Raw genomic sequence first — 18,998 nt, 5'->3', positions numbered from 1 at the left:
TTCCTCTCCACGTTTGAGCCCTGCGGAACAAAAAGCAAGAGCTGGGATGTCTTGGGCTTCATGCAGAAAGATAGGAGGGCAGTTACCTGCTGTCTGCTGGGCACCAGTGTCACCAGCACTGAAGAGCTCAGAAACTACGTGGAAGGGGTGGTAATATTCCATGATAAAGCAAAGGTTCAGAAAGACAGACAGTTTCTCTGGTTTCTTCTTGTAGTTTTCTCTTGTATCAGCTGAAGAGCATGAAAATGTCTTTGTATGATACCGCCGGTGCTGTAGTGCTGTGTTGTCCTGTAGCAGAATTGACAAGTCCTTACATCATTATCCAGGGCTGCTATTTCATTAGGCGAATGTCAGTGTCAGGTAAGATCATGGGTTTGTCAATATAATGAAAATACCAGTCAAGTGAGGAAAAAGTCACAATTTTCCAGCTCTAAAAATTGATTTTTATTGCTCTTCTTGTAATCCTTTCTTTGGATTAAGTATTTATTATTGATGTGGTCTTTCTTTTAATCTTAATAGCTGCTGACATTGTAATTAATTAAAAAATACAACATTTTTGCCCAAATGGCACTATATTGAAATTAAAAGTGAACATCACATATTAGTTAAACAGCCCTGGCAAATGTCTGGAGTGCTAAGATGATTGCCTAAGCTTCTTGACAATTCCCTTCATCTTGCTGTATGGTGCTTGACCTTTTGAGATATTTTAGTGCTACTAATAGGTTTTAGCCATTATATCAGAAAGAACAAGGCACAAAAATATTATAAACTTTTTTTTTTTTTTTTTTTTTTAATGACAGCACTACACCACCTTGGGCATGCCAATGAAGGCACTTCCATTATGGCTTTTGAGGCACACTTAAACTATCAGTCACCAGGTAACTTGTACTCAGAATTGATGGGAATTTTTCTGGAATTTGCCTCCAAACATGTATTTGAAATTGCAGAAGGGTGCAAGCTGCAGAAGGGAGGTAGAACACAAGAGAGGACAGGGTTCTCTTTCAAAGCTGTCTCTGAAACCTCTGCTGGAGGGTTCTCAAGGTGCAGGTGTTTGAGCTGATCTCTGAGTAAAGCTTAAAACAGAAAAAGCCATGCAGATAGGAACAGCAGAAATCCGAATGGTCTGGGCTGGTGTAAGCCTAAACCTACTGTTTCCATCGTCTTGATCTTCAGTTCCTTGACGTGGCTGCAGCAGCAGACAGGTTTCAGTGTTGTCGTTCCTTAACTTTCCACCAGAAGTCACTGCAGGAGCTGTTTCCACCTCTGGCAGAGTAGATCCTGGAGAAGGTGTGTATGACCTCGTTATCCACAGGTCACCTGCCACCTCCAGCCAGCTCTTGGCTTGTGTCAACAGGATGGCCAAGTCGCTTTTCTAAACTTTGCCTCTTGGGGTGAGATGCTGACTGGACAGGAGAGGTGAGGGGATCCTGCCTTTGGCGCAGTGACTCCTGCCATGGACACGGTCGAGGGTCCGGGTGCCCGTGCTGAGCAGAGCCGGTGCCCCACGGCTTCCCTGAACGCTGCACCCCCTGTGAGAGAGGATTTTCACACCCCTGGGAGGACAGGGCCCAGCACTGCTTCTGCTGGGTCAACTCCAAACAGAACCTGTGGCTCCAAGCTCTGCACAGGTCAGCAGTAAACAAAGCGAGCGGTTTGTCACACCAGGGCTGAACTGATCCTCTTGTCTCAGTGTGTTAGCTGTGGTCTTCATGCTCCTTCACTTAGGAGAGGACATTTTATACAGGCAGTCATATGGTAAGGTCCCTTCCAACCCAAACCATTCTTCAATTCTCTGCCCTTTGTCAAAGCTTTTGTGTCTGAAACTCCCATGTGTGGATAACGCACAGAAATAAATAGGTTATGGAGGGATAGTATCTTACCCCAGAAGTTGTGCTCATATTAGCCGGTATTTATCTTAGGCACATTTAGTTATTATAAAAATTTGCTCACTGAATAAAGTATGGCTTGACCTTTGGATTGTTTCTTCCCAAGAAATGTGACAGTGTCCCTCCTTCTCCCCCATTCAGCCTGCTTGGCAGAGCTGCACGGTTTTTGTTTTGTTTTGTTATGTTACTGTTGTGTTTAAAAAAAAAAAAACCAAAACCCTCAAGCCCCTCTTTTCAGCAGTGTCAAGTTAGGATGAATTGGCCAGGGAGGCATGTTTATAGACTGTGTGAAGAACTTTGTCTTTGTGTGGGAATGCGGGTGACACTGGTATGGCTTGCCTGAATGAACTGCGATGACGCGGCTAATAAGGTGTCCTGCTGAGCGTCACTGCAGCCTTTCTCAGACCTCCCACCTAATGCCATTCAGATCCAGCTCAGTGTAGCTAATTTTTCCCATTCCCTCAATTCTTTAGGCCTCCTTACAAACAGAAAAGTCAACTTTCACACCGAAGAGAAGATAAGTGCTTTAGGAAATAATCGTGTAAACAGAATGTTACCTTCTGACCTGATGCTGATACCTTGGTCTGGGACAAAACCCAGCTGGCTATTGCATTCGACATGGCTATTAAAGGAATAATGCTGCTGATCCTCCTTACAAAGTGCCCTGAGAAATGGTTTAGCCAAATCACAGTGCCTCTTGTCACACTGAATCATGCTCAGCTGCTCTCTTCCATGACCAAATTGCTGATATTTAACTGCTTCCTTGTCTTCCCCATTCTGTGAAGGGGGCGACAGTATAGGAGGGGGAAAGTATGAAAGCAAGGGGAAGTTGATCCCATAATTTTCTGTCTGAATTTCAGTGCTTTGAAGTATGTATACAGTGCCCCATACAGCATTTATAAAAGAGGTGTGTTTCATCAAGTGACTTTATTTTTAGCTACTACAATGAGTACTTTAAAATAAATTGCAAAAAGATTTCAGTGATTGAAATAACACAGAATGATTCACTTTAGGACTGCACCGAACCCTGTTCTGCGAAGCAACTGAAATGAATAAATAGGCCCAGATTTCTAGTAGTGTTGAGAAGAGGAACCTCTGCCTCTTCCTTGTTTTAGTCCTGTTTGGGATCTGACGTGTCCCGAGTGGCTTTGAGAAAACTTTCCCTTCACAGTGGGCGTAGCTGGCACTCCACACAAGCTGAGCCGTGTGTCCTTGGGGCAGAGGAGCTGGGGTACCCAGAGCAGCCCCCGAGCACAGGCTCCTGCCGTGGCTCTAGAGTGACCTCGCCCTCGATGGCCCGTGTCGCTCCGGCCCCGCTCCCATCCCAGCCAGGCTGCTCAGCCCGGGCTGAGGCTGCTCAGCAGCCCGCCTCAGGGAGGTCAGAGGTTCCTCATAATTCACCTGACGCCCCCAGAATAACAGATGGTTTTGTCACAGGACAGTGTGTCAGGGTCTGCCAGGCCAAAAGCTCTGCTTAGGGGACGAGGGTTGCTCGAAGCCTGACTGACCCAGCAGAGCGAGGGTGTCTCCAGTGCAACACAGGAGCTTCTTTCTGGGCCCATAAAGCTCTTGCTGGTACCCAGAGTGAGCCAAATTGCAGTCGTTAGAGCAAAATAAGAATTCTGTGTATTTATTCTGCAGCGAAGAAATTCCAGTAGTAATTTAGCATTAATTTGCAGTGACAGTCAAGTTTACTCCTTAAAAAAAGTATGAATTTTGGATTTAACTCATCGCAACATTTCAGCATGGGAATAACTTGGGCTGTAAACTCTACTTGGAAGTAACAGTTGCTTGAATGTTTCCTTCTCTTACTGCCCTTCATGGCTGAAAAGCACTTTGGCTCTTTCATTCAATTTGTCTGCCACTTCTCAAAATACAGCATGATGTGAAGACAAACAGACACTGACCCATTCAGTGCAGACAACTTTCAGTGTAGTGCCATCAATTAAAAATGTAGAATTAGTTTGAAACTGGCAAAATAATTAAGGTAATGTGTTCCAGGCATGAAGAATCTGTTATCAAGGACTCCCTGTGCAGTTACAAGTTCTGTGTTTTTGGACCTGGTAGGAGAGAAATCATCCCTGGTGTTTATAGTTGCATGCTCTGGGGTTTACCAGGGACAGCAGTAAGCCCAGATGGGACGATGCTTTTTCCCCAGTCCAGCTGATTTGCCAGTTTGTTACATTGATTGATTTGCCAATTTTTTATATTGATTTCCAAAACACGCAGAAGTAAAGATCTTTCTTTGCTATGTTTTAAAACATGTTAAAAAATTCTTTTCCCATAAGTGATTCCTTCTGGAGCAAGAGCAAAGGAAGAGAAGGGTGAATGTGTTCTTCCACCCTTTTCAAAATGAAGACCTCTGTCAGGAAAAGAAGGGCTGGCTGTCATCTGTTGGAAAAGTTTTCCGTTTCATTTGCGTTAAGTTTTGGATCCACTCTGGACCCCTGTCCCCTCCTGGCGGCCTTGCACGGGTCACAGCAAGCAGCGTGGCCAGCAGAGGCGGTGATGACTTGTGTGTGCTGGCATGTGGAATTGTGGAAGGGAAATACCTGTGCCTTCTGCGCAGCCATGAAATCTTTAACTGAGTCACCTGTTTTGTCATAAGCCGTCTAAAGTTGTGGAGGAATGGAGCCTTCAGGTGTGCTGAAACCCTTTGGGGATGAGCTGCTAAAAGGTGTTAAAGGAATTGGCACTGGGTCCTCCCACTAAAACCATAGGATTTATACTGTGACACGGGCTGGCTGCTTTCTCCTTATGTGGTTCAGATTTATCACTTCATTGAGTGGCATTTTTAAAGGACTCTTTGATTCGTGGTTAAAGGAAGGATATTTTTTAGAAACAAAAAGCAAAAGAGATTGACACAGATTTGGAAGCCTTCCTAGTTTTTTTTCTGCAAGCACTCATTCTTTTTTAAAAAAAATTGTCTTCTGAATTCTCAGTTGCCTGTACACATGTGGAACTGTACATATTTATGGCTTAGAACATGGAAACACAAGGAACAGAAGACTTCTGTGTAGCTCTCTCCACAGCACTAACACCTTCGCCGTGTGCCTGGCCAGCCTGGCTGTGTTTGCAGTGCCCGCAGTGACAGGCAGCTTTTCTGCACGTTCCCAGGGGAGGGGACATGGCTGTGCTCTTTGTTTTGGCCATCTCCTTTGCAGACCTGGGCCTGACTCTGAAAGCACATCGGGAAAGCTGGTTCTTGTGCCATTGATTGAAGGCAGTTTTAGGCAGCAGGGAGTGTTTCAGCACAGAGCTATCGGAGTTCCAAACTGCTGAAAGAGGTCTGAGATTTGGGAACTCTTGAACTAACAGTAAGTTCCCCTTGCTAATAGTGAGTAATGGCAAGGACAATAGGTGACATACATGTATTAAGTTGAGTCACTTAAAGGAATTTTCGTTGTTGGGAACCCCACATCACTTAGTAAGTACACAAATGTGTGCATCCTTTGCTATGCCACTGTTGGAAATTTTCTTGTACACCTGAATTACTTTCACCACCTGTGAGAAGAGATGTGTCAGAAGCCACTTGGAGCATCAGTCTGGAGAAGAAACATTTGGACTCTATCATGACACTCTTTCTAAAATGTCCAACAAGACAAGCTACAGCGGGAGAAACTGGACAAAATTACCAATTGTAGAGCTAGGGTTGATTTTTATGCAAATCATGTTTAAATCAGGTCATGTGCAGGACTCTGGCTGAGTTTTAATTAATTGACCAGAAGCAGACTAATCAGTTGGGTCGGTCATCAGTTTGGAGACATTTTCACAGCCTAGTTTTGGAATAGTCTGTTTATTTGGAAGATCTGTCTTTGCATAATTCAATCACAGGCATGGTTCTCATAATCCCAATTTGTTTCACGGGGCCTTCAATGGACCTTGATGTCATTCCTGTGAGATCTGTCATTCCTCTGTCAGCAGCAAATGGCGATGAGCAGAGCCAAAGCTGATACTTGAATCAGGACAGTTGGCAAAGCAAAGTCTGTTGTTCCGATATGTAAGTTGCAGATCCGGTTTTGCAATGATAGTGGTAGCAAACTGTGGCAATGTGAATGGTTTAACTTTTAAGTTCTCATTTCCCTTCAATTTTCTGTGAGGGCACTAATCAAACTGATGTTTTGTGCAGGTCAGGAGTGACAGGTTTTTCTCAGGGCTCACTGGGAGCTGACAGTGGGCAGTATTTATTAACAGTGCCTGCAATAATCTGTCAGCTAAATGGAGGATTGGAGATTTTCATAGTGAAAACAGATAAGTCTGTGCAAGAGGTTTTCTTCAAATGATCAGTGTATTAGGCCCAATGCACATAACTTTTTCCATAGAATAATATCCCTTACGTAATAGATTACTGTTGACAAAAACTGTGAGATGTTTTCAGAGGAGAAGCAGTATCTCATTACAGATCCAATGTGACATCTTTCCTTGCAGCTTTGAGAATACACGGATGTAATGCATGAGAACTTGCAAAGCCGTGTGAACCATTGCCTCCTGCTGGGGCAGCCGTGCCTCCTGACCAGCATTGTTACACCTGACAGTGCTTTACCTGTCCCTGTGGGCCCTGCCCCAGGCTCACCTGGAGTTTCTGACAGTGCAATTGCTTACGTGTTGGCGTGCTCCCAGAATGTTCACTGCGTATTTCCTGCTCTCCTTCCTTAGTTCTCACATCTTGCACTCTCAGGGGGTTCTCTGCATTTTGTCTGTGTAAATTCTTTGTGGCTGTGGCAGTCAAATTTCGGGTGTTCCATACCTTCCTCAGCCACTGATAGGAGATTAACTATATTGATTCCTGGTTTGAAAATAAGCGTGACTTGGTGGATTTCTAAATGCCAAGATCTCTAGAAGCTGTAAAATTGTGTATTGTTAAGAGTACCTCACAACTGTTGCTAATAATATAGTGACAGTTTTTAATAATACAAGATTTGAAAGATGGATGGTAATGCCGGATATCCCTGGGTAGGACTGAGCAAAGGCTTGAGGGAAAAGTCAATCTTCACAGCTGGAGCCATTACTTGTTAGGTGTTCACTCCAGCCTCATCAGAAATCTGCTGTGAACACCACAGAGAGCTGTAACCAGTCTGGGACCCTCAGGGATGCTCAGTCTGTCAGATGGGATGCTTGGTGTCACTTCTCACGTGGTTCACAAGGCACCCAACAACACTGGTAACATTGCCTACACCACAGTAAACTCAAATTTCTCTGAACTCGCCACTAATTCAGCATTCCTAATTCTTACCTGCCCAGCCCAAAGCCATATCCTTAAACTTTCCAAGGCGTGAAGGAACTCCATGATACCCTCAGGATTTCCACAGTCCCCAAATGCCACTGCTGCAAGATTAGTCTGAACTGCTGCAAATATGCTTTCCCCCAGCTTGCTCTGTCAACCAGGCCTGGGAAGTCAGATGCACTGTTGTACAGGGGCTGGAGATAGAATTGCCTAAGCAAAGAAAATCAACTGAAAAATACGGTTAATATATTGGTCCGGTATAAAATGTGGTTTTCATGGTTCCATTAATTATTTCTGAGACTGTGCTTAGGGATCATATGTGTGTCTTTGTACATTCTTACATGTATGTAAAACTGAATGACAGGTTTGTTCTGTTTTCTCTTCTTTCCAGAATTATAGATCAGCGGTTTGAGAAAGTTTCGTATTTTGTCTTTGGAGATTTCAACTTTAGACTGGATGCCAAAGCAGTAGTAGAGGTAGGAGTTCTTTTTTTCTTCTTTTGTAGACGCTACCAGGTTTGATTTCTCTCTCTCTCTCTCTCTTTTTTTTTTTTTTTCCTAAAAAAGGAAAGGTAAGTAGAAAACCTAAAAGTGACTTAACAAAGTAATGTCAATATTGACATCAGACTTGACCAAGACTATTTCTAACAGGAATATCCAACAAGTAACTAACATTGTGTGGTTGTGTTTTTTGCCATCTCCTTATAGCTCACGGTGAATCAGAGTAATTTCAAATTCATCCTCATCAAACAAAATAGTGTCACTAACCCCAAATGATGGAGGCTGAGTGATCTGCAGAGCAAGTCAGGTGTACCCAGGGGGTTCTGACACAGTACTCTGCTTCTTGGGAGTGCTTTACCCCTGCCAGTTATGTTGCTGCATGTGTGCCCTAAAGGTGTGATTGGAAGATGAATCAAATTCCTTTTCTCATTCTTCCCACCTCAGATGCAAGCCAGTGTGAATGTAAAAGGCACTAGAATAATAATACAGATTTTCTGTTGCTTTTTTTGAGAAGTAGCATAGTCCAGTAATCAGAATTTCACCCAGCTACTCTGCAATGTTAATTAAACATAATTGAAGTTGATTCAGAAACTTCCACTTGCAGTTTATACATGGACAGCTAAAGTCACAGTAAGTTTGTTTTGTAGTGTTCCGTGCTTGGTGCAGTTTATCAATCTGTATGTCAGCAGACCCCAGAGCTGTAAGAAATAGTTGTGTGATGTTTCTCAGTGTGCCTGTAGGCACCAGGACAGTCCTGAGGGAGTTAATAGCATACAGCACTGGCAGTCAGGGCTGGCTCCTGGGTGACAGATCAGACAGGCCACCTCTAGAAGGAATTGTACCAGATAGGACTTGGTGGTCTGATCGTGTTTAACATCCCGGCCCAAATCACTTCATGAAGTAGCTTGTAAAGACTGTGACTCAAGTACGCTGTTTCCTGGAGCTGGCCGAGTGCTGTGGGCACAGCTGTGCACAGCTGGCAGTGGCTGAATAGCAGCAGGAGCAGCCAGAGGTGCTGCTGTCCCAAACACTCAGTGCCAGCCCCGGGCTGAGCCTGTGCTCCGCTGGGAACCTCCCACTCCCGAGGCTGTCCCAGCCCCTTCTGTAGTGAAACGTGTGCCCATGCAGATGGGAATGAACCACTCTGCACTATTCAGTGGAGTTAATGCTGGGAATTGTACGGGTTAATCCATTGACCTGTCATCTTTGTGTATGTTACTAAATTTATCTCTGCTTTCCTTGCTGACCTTTTGAGTTCCCTCTTGAGACCACAGCTGCTGAACACTGCGATGCCACAAGCAATACTTGACTTGTGTAAATGCAGACTGTGCTTACATCAAACATAAAGAATGAAGTGTGTTTGTAAATAATTTCCCAATTAAGCCGTTTAAGGGGAGAAGCTGAGAGCTGTTCAGAATGTGGAGTCCAGACCCTGATGTGCAGTGTCCTAAATCAGATGCAAAAAACATTGTATTAATTCATAATTTAGAGACTATAAATCATTAATATGTAATTTATTGAACACTTACAGGAGCTCTAATTTGAAGTCACATTGATCTCCTTGCTAGGAGAATCTGCTTTCCTGTTGTTGGAGTCCTCCAGGGGGAGGTTGTCACTGGCGCACGGGCAGTGCCAGGTGTGTTTGCTGCTCGGTTCCTGACCTGCCTCGGCAGATCACTGGGGCCAGGTCCCGGCACATCTCCCTGGGACTGTGCAGCCCAGCGGGGGGAACAGCCTCTCTCTTTAAGGAAGGTGAATGCCAGTGCTTTAACATTGTAAAACATCCAGAAAATCCTCCATTAGAGTCCAGCCTCTTGGAGGACACCGCCCTGCTCCAGCCAGCAAAAATAACCCCTGTAGATATAAAATGTATTTACTGAGGCAGTAACTGCAGAAGAAAGATCTACATTTCCTTGGGGTTTGGTCACTTTAAGGTGTGCTGTGAGACCTGAATCTTCTGTCTCCCAGCCAGGTAAATTCACTTAATCCTATATTGCTAAAGGTGGCTGAGGATTTGCTGCTGTTTAAATTCTAAGTTTTGCCAACTGATTTTTTTTAAAATGCTACTTTTGGGGTGTTACAGCTTTCTGATTATTTGCCCATTGCTTTCAGGTGTCTTCCAGTATCTCTATTCCCAGCACATGTGGAAGTGTTTGCAACATATAAAAAATGAAACAAACTTTTATACTGGTTCAACTGTGGATTCCAGTCTTTATCTATAGCTTCTCTGCAGTGTCTCTAGTACAAGTATTGTCACAGCATTTCACAGAAACATGAATTTGTGATGTTTCTTCATGTAGGAGACAGCTTTCCTATAGTTTTTCCGAAAGTTCTGCTCTCCCCTTTCAAAGCTAACACAGGTCACTGTAAACTTTGCACTTACCCGAAGTACATTGCAAATTTATCGTTGTATCTATGACAAAGGTACTTTTTCTGGTTTTGGAAAACTGTCTTCTAAAATTCAGTAGAAAGGAGATTTGATGAGATGACTTCAAAGAAATCTACAGCAGCAGTGAGGCATACTGTAGGCTGAACTTGAAGGGTGTTCCTGAAATTTAATCATTATTATCAGTTAGTGTTTTGGTTCTTTAAATAGTAATACATTGCATTCTTGAAAGTTCTGAAATAAGACAACCTGGCTGTCACCTGAATAAAATCTCTGAACATGTTAAGAGTAAGAATGGAACAGGAGGTTGTGGGGGGATGAATGAGGGAATTTATTACCAAGACTTGAGGAGGTCAGGTTATTTTTGTTTGAGGTGAGAAATTAGAGAAATGAGGTGAGTGACCACATGGAAGAAGTAAGCTAATTCTCTCCGCTGTGGTGGCTGCTGCAGAGCTTATGGGGTTTCGTGCTGTGAGGGGTCCAAGGCCGTTCTACCTCTTCTTTTAATGTAAACAACTTACTGGCATCTATTATTTTGTGCAAAATAATATTTTGTGCTCTCTTTTGAGCAAACATCTCTTGTTCAAAATAAAAGCTGATGAACAGCTTTTCACATCTGAATAAATGATTTAGATCTTACTGAAATCTGAAGAAATATTTTAAGTTGAATTTGTTTCATCCCATGCATTGGACACCAAGAAGGATCTTTGCAAACTCCAGCCAACAAATGATCCATTAGTAATTGTCATGAAAAAGATTAATAGTTAATTAGACAATTATCACTGATTTGAAAAGCTGATTGAAGTGAGGTAGTCAGGTGATGGATGGATGGATGGATGTGGAGACTTAATTATCTCCTCCTTGGTATAGATGTGCTTCCCTGGACAAAAACAGGTCACCTGTCAGGATGAGGCTCTTGCTGTCCTCTGCATTCAGGAGACACCACCAGCCACCTGGCTGTCTGGTCAGGTGCAAATATTTGTGTGTGTATATATTTATTTTTATCTAAGTAAATATTATCTAAGTAATATTTGCAGAAGATGCTTTGAATGCATCCGGAAAAGCGCATGAAAGAATTGCACATTCTTGATGTTGCAAACACAATAATTATTTTTTTAAAAAAATTCTGACTAATTTTGCTTTGAGAAACCAGTAAAATTCCATTGCATTAAAAAATACTGACATGGCATAAAAAGCAAATGTATGTAGTTGAGGGCTCACTCAGTTGTGCCTCCCTATTCCAAACCAAGCCGAACTTACCTTTCCTGGGCAGTGATGATGTGCAGGTGCCCACAGACCCGTTTGGGATATCAGGTGCAACCATGTCATTCACGGTCAAGTGGTGAGCTCCAGTAGGTCCTGCTCCATGGTGGCCGGTAGTTTAAAACTGTAACAGGGTTCCCTTCCTCCTGCAGTAAAGTGATGCTAAACCATTCTTGTAAGAGAAAAACCACATTGCTTTATTTCTCAGATAAACCAGCATATCATGGAATAGATCAATAGCGTACAAGTTTCAGATCATGTTTTCATTCCAGTTAAGAAAGAATGTAAAATCCCAGATTGGTTTTACAATCTCAAACAGTTCACTGTAAATACCTTCCTCTCATAAAGATTTTAACGTTCTTGACTAGCTCAGATGTTTCTAGGAAATGCTGGAAGCAACATTCTTTGTAAAATGAAAGTGTAATAAAGATTTGTTAAATTAAAGTGCATACAATTTCAGGCCTAATAAGGAGAGCTTTATTAATGTAGGTAAATGGCAGCAACACATCTGAGGCACCTGCTAAATGTTCATTATAAATTGCTCTCCCGGACATTGTGATGAGTTTTATATTGTAGCCAGACTTATAAAAGCATGCAGATTGCTTCCCCAAGGGACTGCATATATTTACTTAACAGTGTAGTTAATTGCAATTATTTATTTTCCAGAGATTGCAAATGGCCTCTGCGTTAAAGATGCATGTGGCTACTAGGAATTATTCAATTACCTCTCTTCTTAGTAGTCTAAGGCAAAGCCGAGCTGGGATTCCCAGAGGCCAGGCAGCAGTGTATTAACTCAATCTGCTCCTCAGCTTTCTGCTGGGGCCAGGCTCTGGAGCCGTGAGTCCTCTCAGCAGAGCGAGCTTGAGAAATGCTCATTACCCTGCAGCTGATTTTCTGACATCTTTCATTCCGTACTGATGCTGCCACACGTATTGGCAAGATTCATAGGAGGTTAATTAAATCCATCTTCAAAACAACGAGGGGCCAATGAGCCATATCCCCTTTGCAATAGTAAATTAAACGATGCAATTGTTTCTACTTCCATCATAGATAAGGGGAGAGATGAGTGAATGGATTGTTCTCCGGCTGCCTCCTCTGGGGCCCCGGAGGGCCTCGGAGCATGTGGCCATAAACCTGCTTTTAATTTGTGGCTGCAGGAAGGGCTGACACGGCTCTCAGCAGGCAGAGGTCCCGCCGGCGTCATCGTGTGAAGGATGACACTGTAAAAACGGGGCCTCGGCCGCCGCGCCGAGCAGCTCCCGCGGCCTCGGATGCAAATTGACACGAGCGCGGTGACAAAGCAGAACGGAAGGGATGATAGTTCATCAAGCCTGGCGCTGCCGGGTCCGTAATTAAAACGTACACTAATTAAATACAATTATCTCGCGCTTTCTGATGGGGCCGGGCGTCACGAAGCTAATGAATCGCGCGGTCTGTGGGCTGAGCCCCGCGGTGTCGCAGCGTGTGCTGGCTGCCAGCTGTGCCCTCAGCTGGCAGTGAGGGCGGGCGACAGCGGTGCCGGCAGCGCCGTCCCCAGCGCTCACACCTGCCACCCATCACCTGCTGGCGGCGCGGGCGGGGGGGCATCCTGCGGGCACGGGGGGCATCATGCGGGCTGCGGGCACGGGGGGCGCGGGGAATCCTGCGGGCACGGAGAACACGGGGAATGCTGCGGGCACGGCGGGCACGGGGAATCCTGCGGGCACGGGGGGCATCATGCGGGCTGCGGGCACGGGGGGCACGGGGGGCGCGGGGAATCCTGCGGGCACGGCGGGCACGGGGAATCCTGCGGGCTGCGGGCACGGTGGGCACGGGGAATCCTGCGGGCACGGCGGGCACGGGGAATCCTGCGGGCACGGCGGGCACGGTGGGCACGGGGAATCCTGCGGGCTGCGGGCACGGGGGGCGCGGAGCTCCTGGCGGGGCACCGGCGAGCTCCGGGCAGCGTTACCTGCGGGGCCCGGCAGCTTTCCGGGGTTGGCAGCTCCCCGCGGCTTCGTGCTCGTGGAAAAACGGCCTCAACCAGGGCTCCCGGCTGATACAGTCCTAATGCCGGGTCCGCTGCAGCCCGCCCCGGCGTCACAGCGCCTGTCTGCCTGTCTGTCTGTCTGTCTGTCTGTCTCTCTGTCTCTCTGCGGGAGGCAGCTCGGTGTCTGCTGGACGACAGACTGACGTGTGTTCACCAGACTTTTCCACATGCCCAGAGTTTTCCCCCTGTGAGCGGGAGTGCTGGAGTCAGAATCTGGGAAGCAGCTCCTCCGTGCCCACCTTCGAGCACCGGCAGGCACGAGGGCTCAATGTGCAGCAGGGACTGTGGCTAGAAAAACACACATATAACCACCAGTAACGATGTCTGGGCTTTAAAGTTACTCTTATCTAGGCAGGTGTAGTTCGAATAATTTAGTGGAGAATTGTAACACATAATGCAAATCTCTAATAAGTACTTTAATGAAGCCACCTGTTAATGGTTTTTTTGCTTATTTCTGGCATGGAAACTTATCAGCTCAGATGGGGCAAAATATCATCTGGGCAGATGCTATAAGCTTCCTTTTTTTAAGAATTATTTCATTTTAGAAGGAATAGATGTACCTACAAAAATGCATTCTTTTTTCACTTCAGTTTATTCCTGGGTGTTACTGCAATACAAAATTTGAACATCTATGTATGAATCATGCACTGTTGCGCCCACTGATGATCTAAAACAAAAGGCGGGGGAAGGAATGAAACTCTACATATTTGCATTGAATCAAAAACCTGTGTGTACCTATTTTCATTGCCATAAATGGAAGCCTAGAGGGAGTTTTGTTCCAAAAAATCACACTGTGTATTAAAGAATGATATTTTGCTTGCTTATCAGAAACAAAACTGGGTAGAAAGAATTTGGTATCTATCTGAAAATCAAGGAACAGGATCATATTTGCCTCTATGATCACCAACTCCTGTTGCAATGACAAATTGTATTCTTGAGTTGTAGTCAGAAATACGAGAGTTGATGAACTGAATGCACAAAATCTCTGGATCTGTGTGCAGCTATGTTAAAACATTTTAAAAATCCTTTATTTTATCTGAAAACAGTAAGTCTCAAAAGCTGTAGAAAAGAGCACTAAGAAACCAAGATGGATATTTTGTTAAAGAAGAAAATCTTTATTTCTGTTTAGGTTTGACCAGTGGTAGATCTGGTCAGCCTCAGGGAGAATGGACAAACGGTGATGCCTGAAGAATGTAAAGCTCATTTCTGGTAGGATGTTGTGTGGGTCAGGCAGCAAATGATGGTGGTGAGAGACACCAGTTGCTGTCACATTAAATCGTTTGGCTTGTGGCTGAAACCTTGGTCACATCTGTTCCCGTTGCAGTTAAAGCCTCCTTATCCAAACTGTGAACTATCCTGACAGAGAAAGCCCCTCGGACTCGGGGCTGGGGCTGTGCCTGTCACAGAGGCACAGGAGCTCCTGGCTGGGGGCAGCACTGTGTCCTTCCCCAGAGCTCCTCTGTGGCATCTCTGCCCTGAGGCTGTCAGGATAAAGGTGTTCAGAATATTGTTGGATTGTACCTTACAACGCAGGCATACACCTGCGTACGTGTATTACTCTTTGGCAGACAGATTTTCTATTTGTTTCTCTTTCTTCCAGCTTCTCCAGCCCTCTCTGAACTAATGCAGGCAAATGGACCTGGTCCTTCTTTCACTGAACGTTAGCATAGACATCAGTATTGATCTTAAGAAAGTTCAGGAAGCACACCCTCAACTGCTTAGCACCATTCAATAAGCACTTGCAGCAGGTTACTTCTCTCTCTTTCACGATTCTTGCTCTCAAAGTTCTGTAGCAGAGAAGTAAGAAACAGGACAGCAGCTTCTGTTCCTCAGCCCATCTGAGGAGGACTCACACAGTGGTAATTTCGAAAAAAGGTGTATTGGATGCAGGCCTCCACTGTATTTTATCACATGCATTATTAAAGGAAACTTTGACTTTCTAATCTACACGACATACCCACAAATCTACCTTTATTAGTATTGATAATTCAGACAGCAATTTTACCTTTGTCAGAATAGGATTTCCCATAATGTGTCATTTTTTCCCTGTCCCAATGTGAGATGAGAATTTGACATTTCAAAGCAAAATGTGCCAAGTGACAATACAGGAATCTCAAATCAGCTGTAATAATTGCTGTAACATTTCGGTTGCTCCTTCTCCTAGGAAAGAAAGATAAAGCTTCCTGGCCCTTTGTGAGGTCCTGCAGCAATGGGTCACCTTTGCCTGGTACCACATGGCAAGAGAGGTTCTCATGTCCTGCACTGTGTGAAATACCTCCTCAATCTGCAGCCTTAGCAGGGAGATCAAACTCGTTTCTTCTCACAGAGGCCAGAAGAGTGGGAAGGGGGCAGGATGCAAGTTCTAGCAGTGACTGAGACATTACCTCCTGTGAAAATTTTATCATCCTATCTTCACCTTATTAAAATCTTATCTCTCATTGCTGCTTACACAAGAAGTGTGATGGGATGTTATTTACAGCTCTTTCAGGCTTTCACAAGGGTCATTATTGTGTAATATTTTAATAGCTGTTAAGGGGTTAAAACCAATTGTATGAAAAGAGATTATAGGATCTTTATCACATGTTGTTTATCTGATCAACAGTTAACAATTTAAGACAGTATTATCCTAGTAAAAAGAAGATTTGTTTCAGATACTGACATAAACATCCCCTCATAATAGTGGCTTTTCATTTACTGCGTTGCAATGTACCATAAGCTTAAAGGCACAAGAGCTTCTTTGTGTGTCTCAATAATGCCTGTCCAGAGTGATGTCAGTCAATTTTTGACCTATACAGTCTGATGTTATTCTCAACGATCATGGAATAGATTTTTTTTTTTTTAATGAGTGAAGAGTATGCCAATAAAATCCTTGAAAACTATCGTATTTCTTCATGGCATCTTCCTCTGGCAGAACAAGGTGTATTGCCACATGGAGCTTTCTGTGAAGTTGTGTTTCCTCTGGCTTCTGCTGGTTTTTGTTGTTTTCTTTGTAGCTGACTCCACCCTTTGGTGTAACTTGCCCTTTCAGTGGGACAAATAAACACTCACAGCTAAAAAGCATTTTCTGGTAGAGGTAGGGAAAGAAACAGTATATATGAAACAGCCCCCTGGTAGGAGCGGATTCCGAGTTCAGCCTCTGTGATGGCACTCCTGGCGTCCCGTATAAAAAGCGTTTGACGGGTCAGCTCCCTCGTGCTCCTCGGAAACTGTTCCTGCAAGGAGGGAGGAAAGGCTGTGGAGTGGGCCAGGGTTCAGTTAGGTGCACAGAATGCCTCGGGGGCTTCCCCCTCCTGGCACAGCTGTGGGGGTGCTCCCCGTCCCCAGCCGAGGCAGTGGGAAGAGGCAGCACACTGCCCCGGTGTCACAGAAGGATACGCTCAGCCTCTGCTGCTTTGCCGTCCCAGAAGGGAGGAAGTCAGCTTCCTGGGGAGAAGGCATCTTCCTGAGCTCTTCGTGAGGCACATCTGCTCGGCCCTTGCCGGCAGGAGCACAGACTGAGGCCCCGCGCTCGGTTCTGCCACGTGGTTCCGTGCAGGGGGCTGTTCAGTGGCTGTAGGTGATTGCCATGGTCTCCTGTCCGCCTCTGAGCACGGCAGACAGCTCTCTGACAGGCAACGGCTGCTGGTTTGCTCTCCAGCCTCGGCCAGTCTGGGATGGATTAGAGTGCACGCAGCCTCCAGCTCTGGTGCTCAGGGTGTTCTGGCAAGCCTGCTGCATGGCGCTCAGACCCCCTGCTCCCTTAGAGACAGGAAAGAAATGTGCTGGCAGAACTCCTTATGGACATCACATTGTGCTTCTAAAATACTTCTTAAAGTGCTGGATTACTTTTGTTCATATAACCCTAATGGTTCCCTGAAAATTAAACCAGAAGTAATTTTTTGTTGGTCTTCAGCTGAATGCAGTGTAACTGTAGTACTGTCATTAAGCTTGCAGAACACAAACGTAACCTGAATTGAGTTGGACTTCAGTGTGGATCCTGGATTTCCCCCGCAGTGTCATTTGGGGCTTTTTTAGTCTTGGAGTCTCTGCAGTGCAGCCCCTGAGCTGCTCTTGGAGAAGCATCTCCAGCCTTCAGCTGCACTGCTGTCTGTCTCTTCCCTCCAGTGAGAGAATCACAGGAGGTGGCACTGTGCTTCCCCGTCATCGCCGGCCCCAGAGTAGAGTCCAGCGTGTGCTAAATGCTTGAGTGACAACAGCTGAACTTAAGCAAGCCAAAGGTCCGGAGTATACAAGAGATTGAAATTAAGATTGCCAAAGTGGGATGGAAAATTGTTTTTATTCTGTCTGCTGAGTATTTTACATTATATAAAACGGATACTAGATGATAATTGCCAGTATGGCATCTCGTATTGATTTAATTCAATAAGCAGCTTCACCTCCACCTTTTGCATGCACTTGCCTTAAAATATATGCATTATGAAGGCAGTGATTCGAAGTCTTTAGGAAATCAATACACAGACAGGATTCTGTTCTTCAAATATTGACAGCAGAATAACTCTAAGAAACAATGACAAACAATAAAAGCAGGGTTAGACAAAATGAAGGCTGCAATTCTTCAGTTGTTAGGCTGTGCAGACGACTCAAACCGCTGCCTGATGCTGCATATTAAATGTGCTTCAGCAAACAGCTGACGTTGGCCCTTTGCTGTCAGTGTTTCTGGTGAAACCTGTGGCCACTGAAATAAAAGCCACTTTCTCCCAATGGTTCCTATACAGATGGCTGTTTCACCTGATTTTTTGCCCTTGACTTGCATGGATTTCTTTCAGCCATGTGTGTGCACTGGGAAGATACAGAAGGGTCTATATAGGCTGTTACCATTAACATTGCTCCCACCTTTAATCATTTCTCTAGTACTTGCACTGGAGCTGGTGAATTACAGATTTTTAACTGATCAGATCTGTGTACTAGTTCATAGTGGGTTTGCAGTGGTAATTCTAAAATCCTTTAATATGGGCAGCTCAGTTTCCTGCACACTGAGTACAGTTCTCAGAAGTTAAAGGATGTCCTTTAAGGAGTAAAACATGTCACAGTGCAAACTGCAGTGGTTGCTTCGTGGATGGCAGTTCTGAAATCACATTGTTGTAGATAGTTCAGCATTACACTCCAAGTAATAGTACATCATTAGCACTCATGCAGAAAAAGCATTCTTTCAATGCCATTCAAAACCATAGTCTCTTTTGGTTGTGTCACTCTGAAAGATCTGAAGACAGTCCAAAAATTCAGATGCATATAAATTCTCTTTCCCTTTGGTGTGCAAGGCATATGAAGGGTAGCTCTTCACAGTATTACCTCACTTGTAAATGTCATTGAAAGAGTCAGCACTACTTATTTTTTGGTTTTGTCCTTTACTTTTGCAGTTTTAACAAGTGCTGAATTTCACAAGGATGTCAGTATTGCAGCCGTAAAAGGTTCAAGAGCTCTGTTCACATCTGGAAGTGGAAGAATCATGAAGCTTTTCCCTGAATGTACTGGCAACCTCCTAAACTTCACATATTTGTGTATAATTTAAAAACTAAGGAAAGTTTTGAGCCACCAATGCCTGAGTGATGTTTCCTGGCAGATCAGTCAGGAGAAGGAATTTAAAGAGGCCGGTTGTAATTGCCCATCTGTAACCAACAGGCTCGAAAGTCGGCTTAGAACAAATTGGTGTACCTGGGTCGTTACAGAATTTTAGAAGAAGAATAAATTTGTTCCTGTAGTTAAGGGGGAA

At 44.6% G+C, this 18,998-nt stretch overlaps 1 protein-coding gene and 1 long non-coding RNA gene across 3 annotated transcripts in view; one reads left to right on the top strand and one right to left on the bottom strand.

Moving 5' to 3' along the window:
- The window catches only part of INPP5A (inositol polyphosphate-5-phosphatase A), a 183,018-nt gene that overhangs the window by 120,789 nt on the left and 43,231 nt on the right, over positions 1-18,998 (top strand). For both annotated transcript variants that reach the window (XM_066190681.1, XM_066190682.1), the window contains exon 9: positions 7,502-7,586. In XM_066190681.1, coding sequence (XP_066046778.1) covers positions 7,502-7,586 — 85 coding nt within the window. The remainder of the gene's footprint in view (positions 1-7,501; positions 7,587-18,998) is intronic.
- LOC136293752 (uncharacterized) lies at positions 9,163-13,447 on the bottom strand. The gene is made up of 4 exons (XR_010722259.1): positions 13,211-13,447; positions 11,257-11,431; positions 9,994-10,158; positions 9,163-9,464 (listed from the first exon to the last, which is right to left on the bottom strand). It is a non-coding gene; the product is annotated as an uncharacterized lncRNA (long non-coding RNA).

This window comes from Chamaea fasciata, unplaced genomic scaffold (assembly GCF_029207755.1).
Source record: "Chamaea fasciata isolate MVZ Bird 193981 ecotype frontalis unplaced genomic scaffold, bChaFas1.0.hap1 SCAF_9, whole genome shotgun sequence".
NCBI lineage: Eukaryota > Metazoa > Chordata > Aves > Passeriformes > Sylviidae > Chamaea > Chamaea fasciata.
This window is presented reverse-complemented; position numbering and strand designations above follow the sequence as displayed.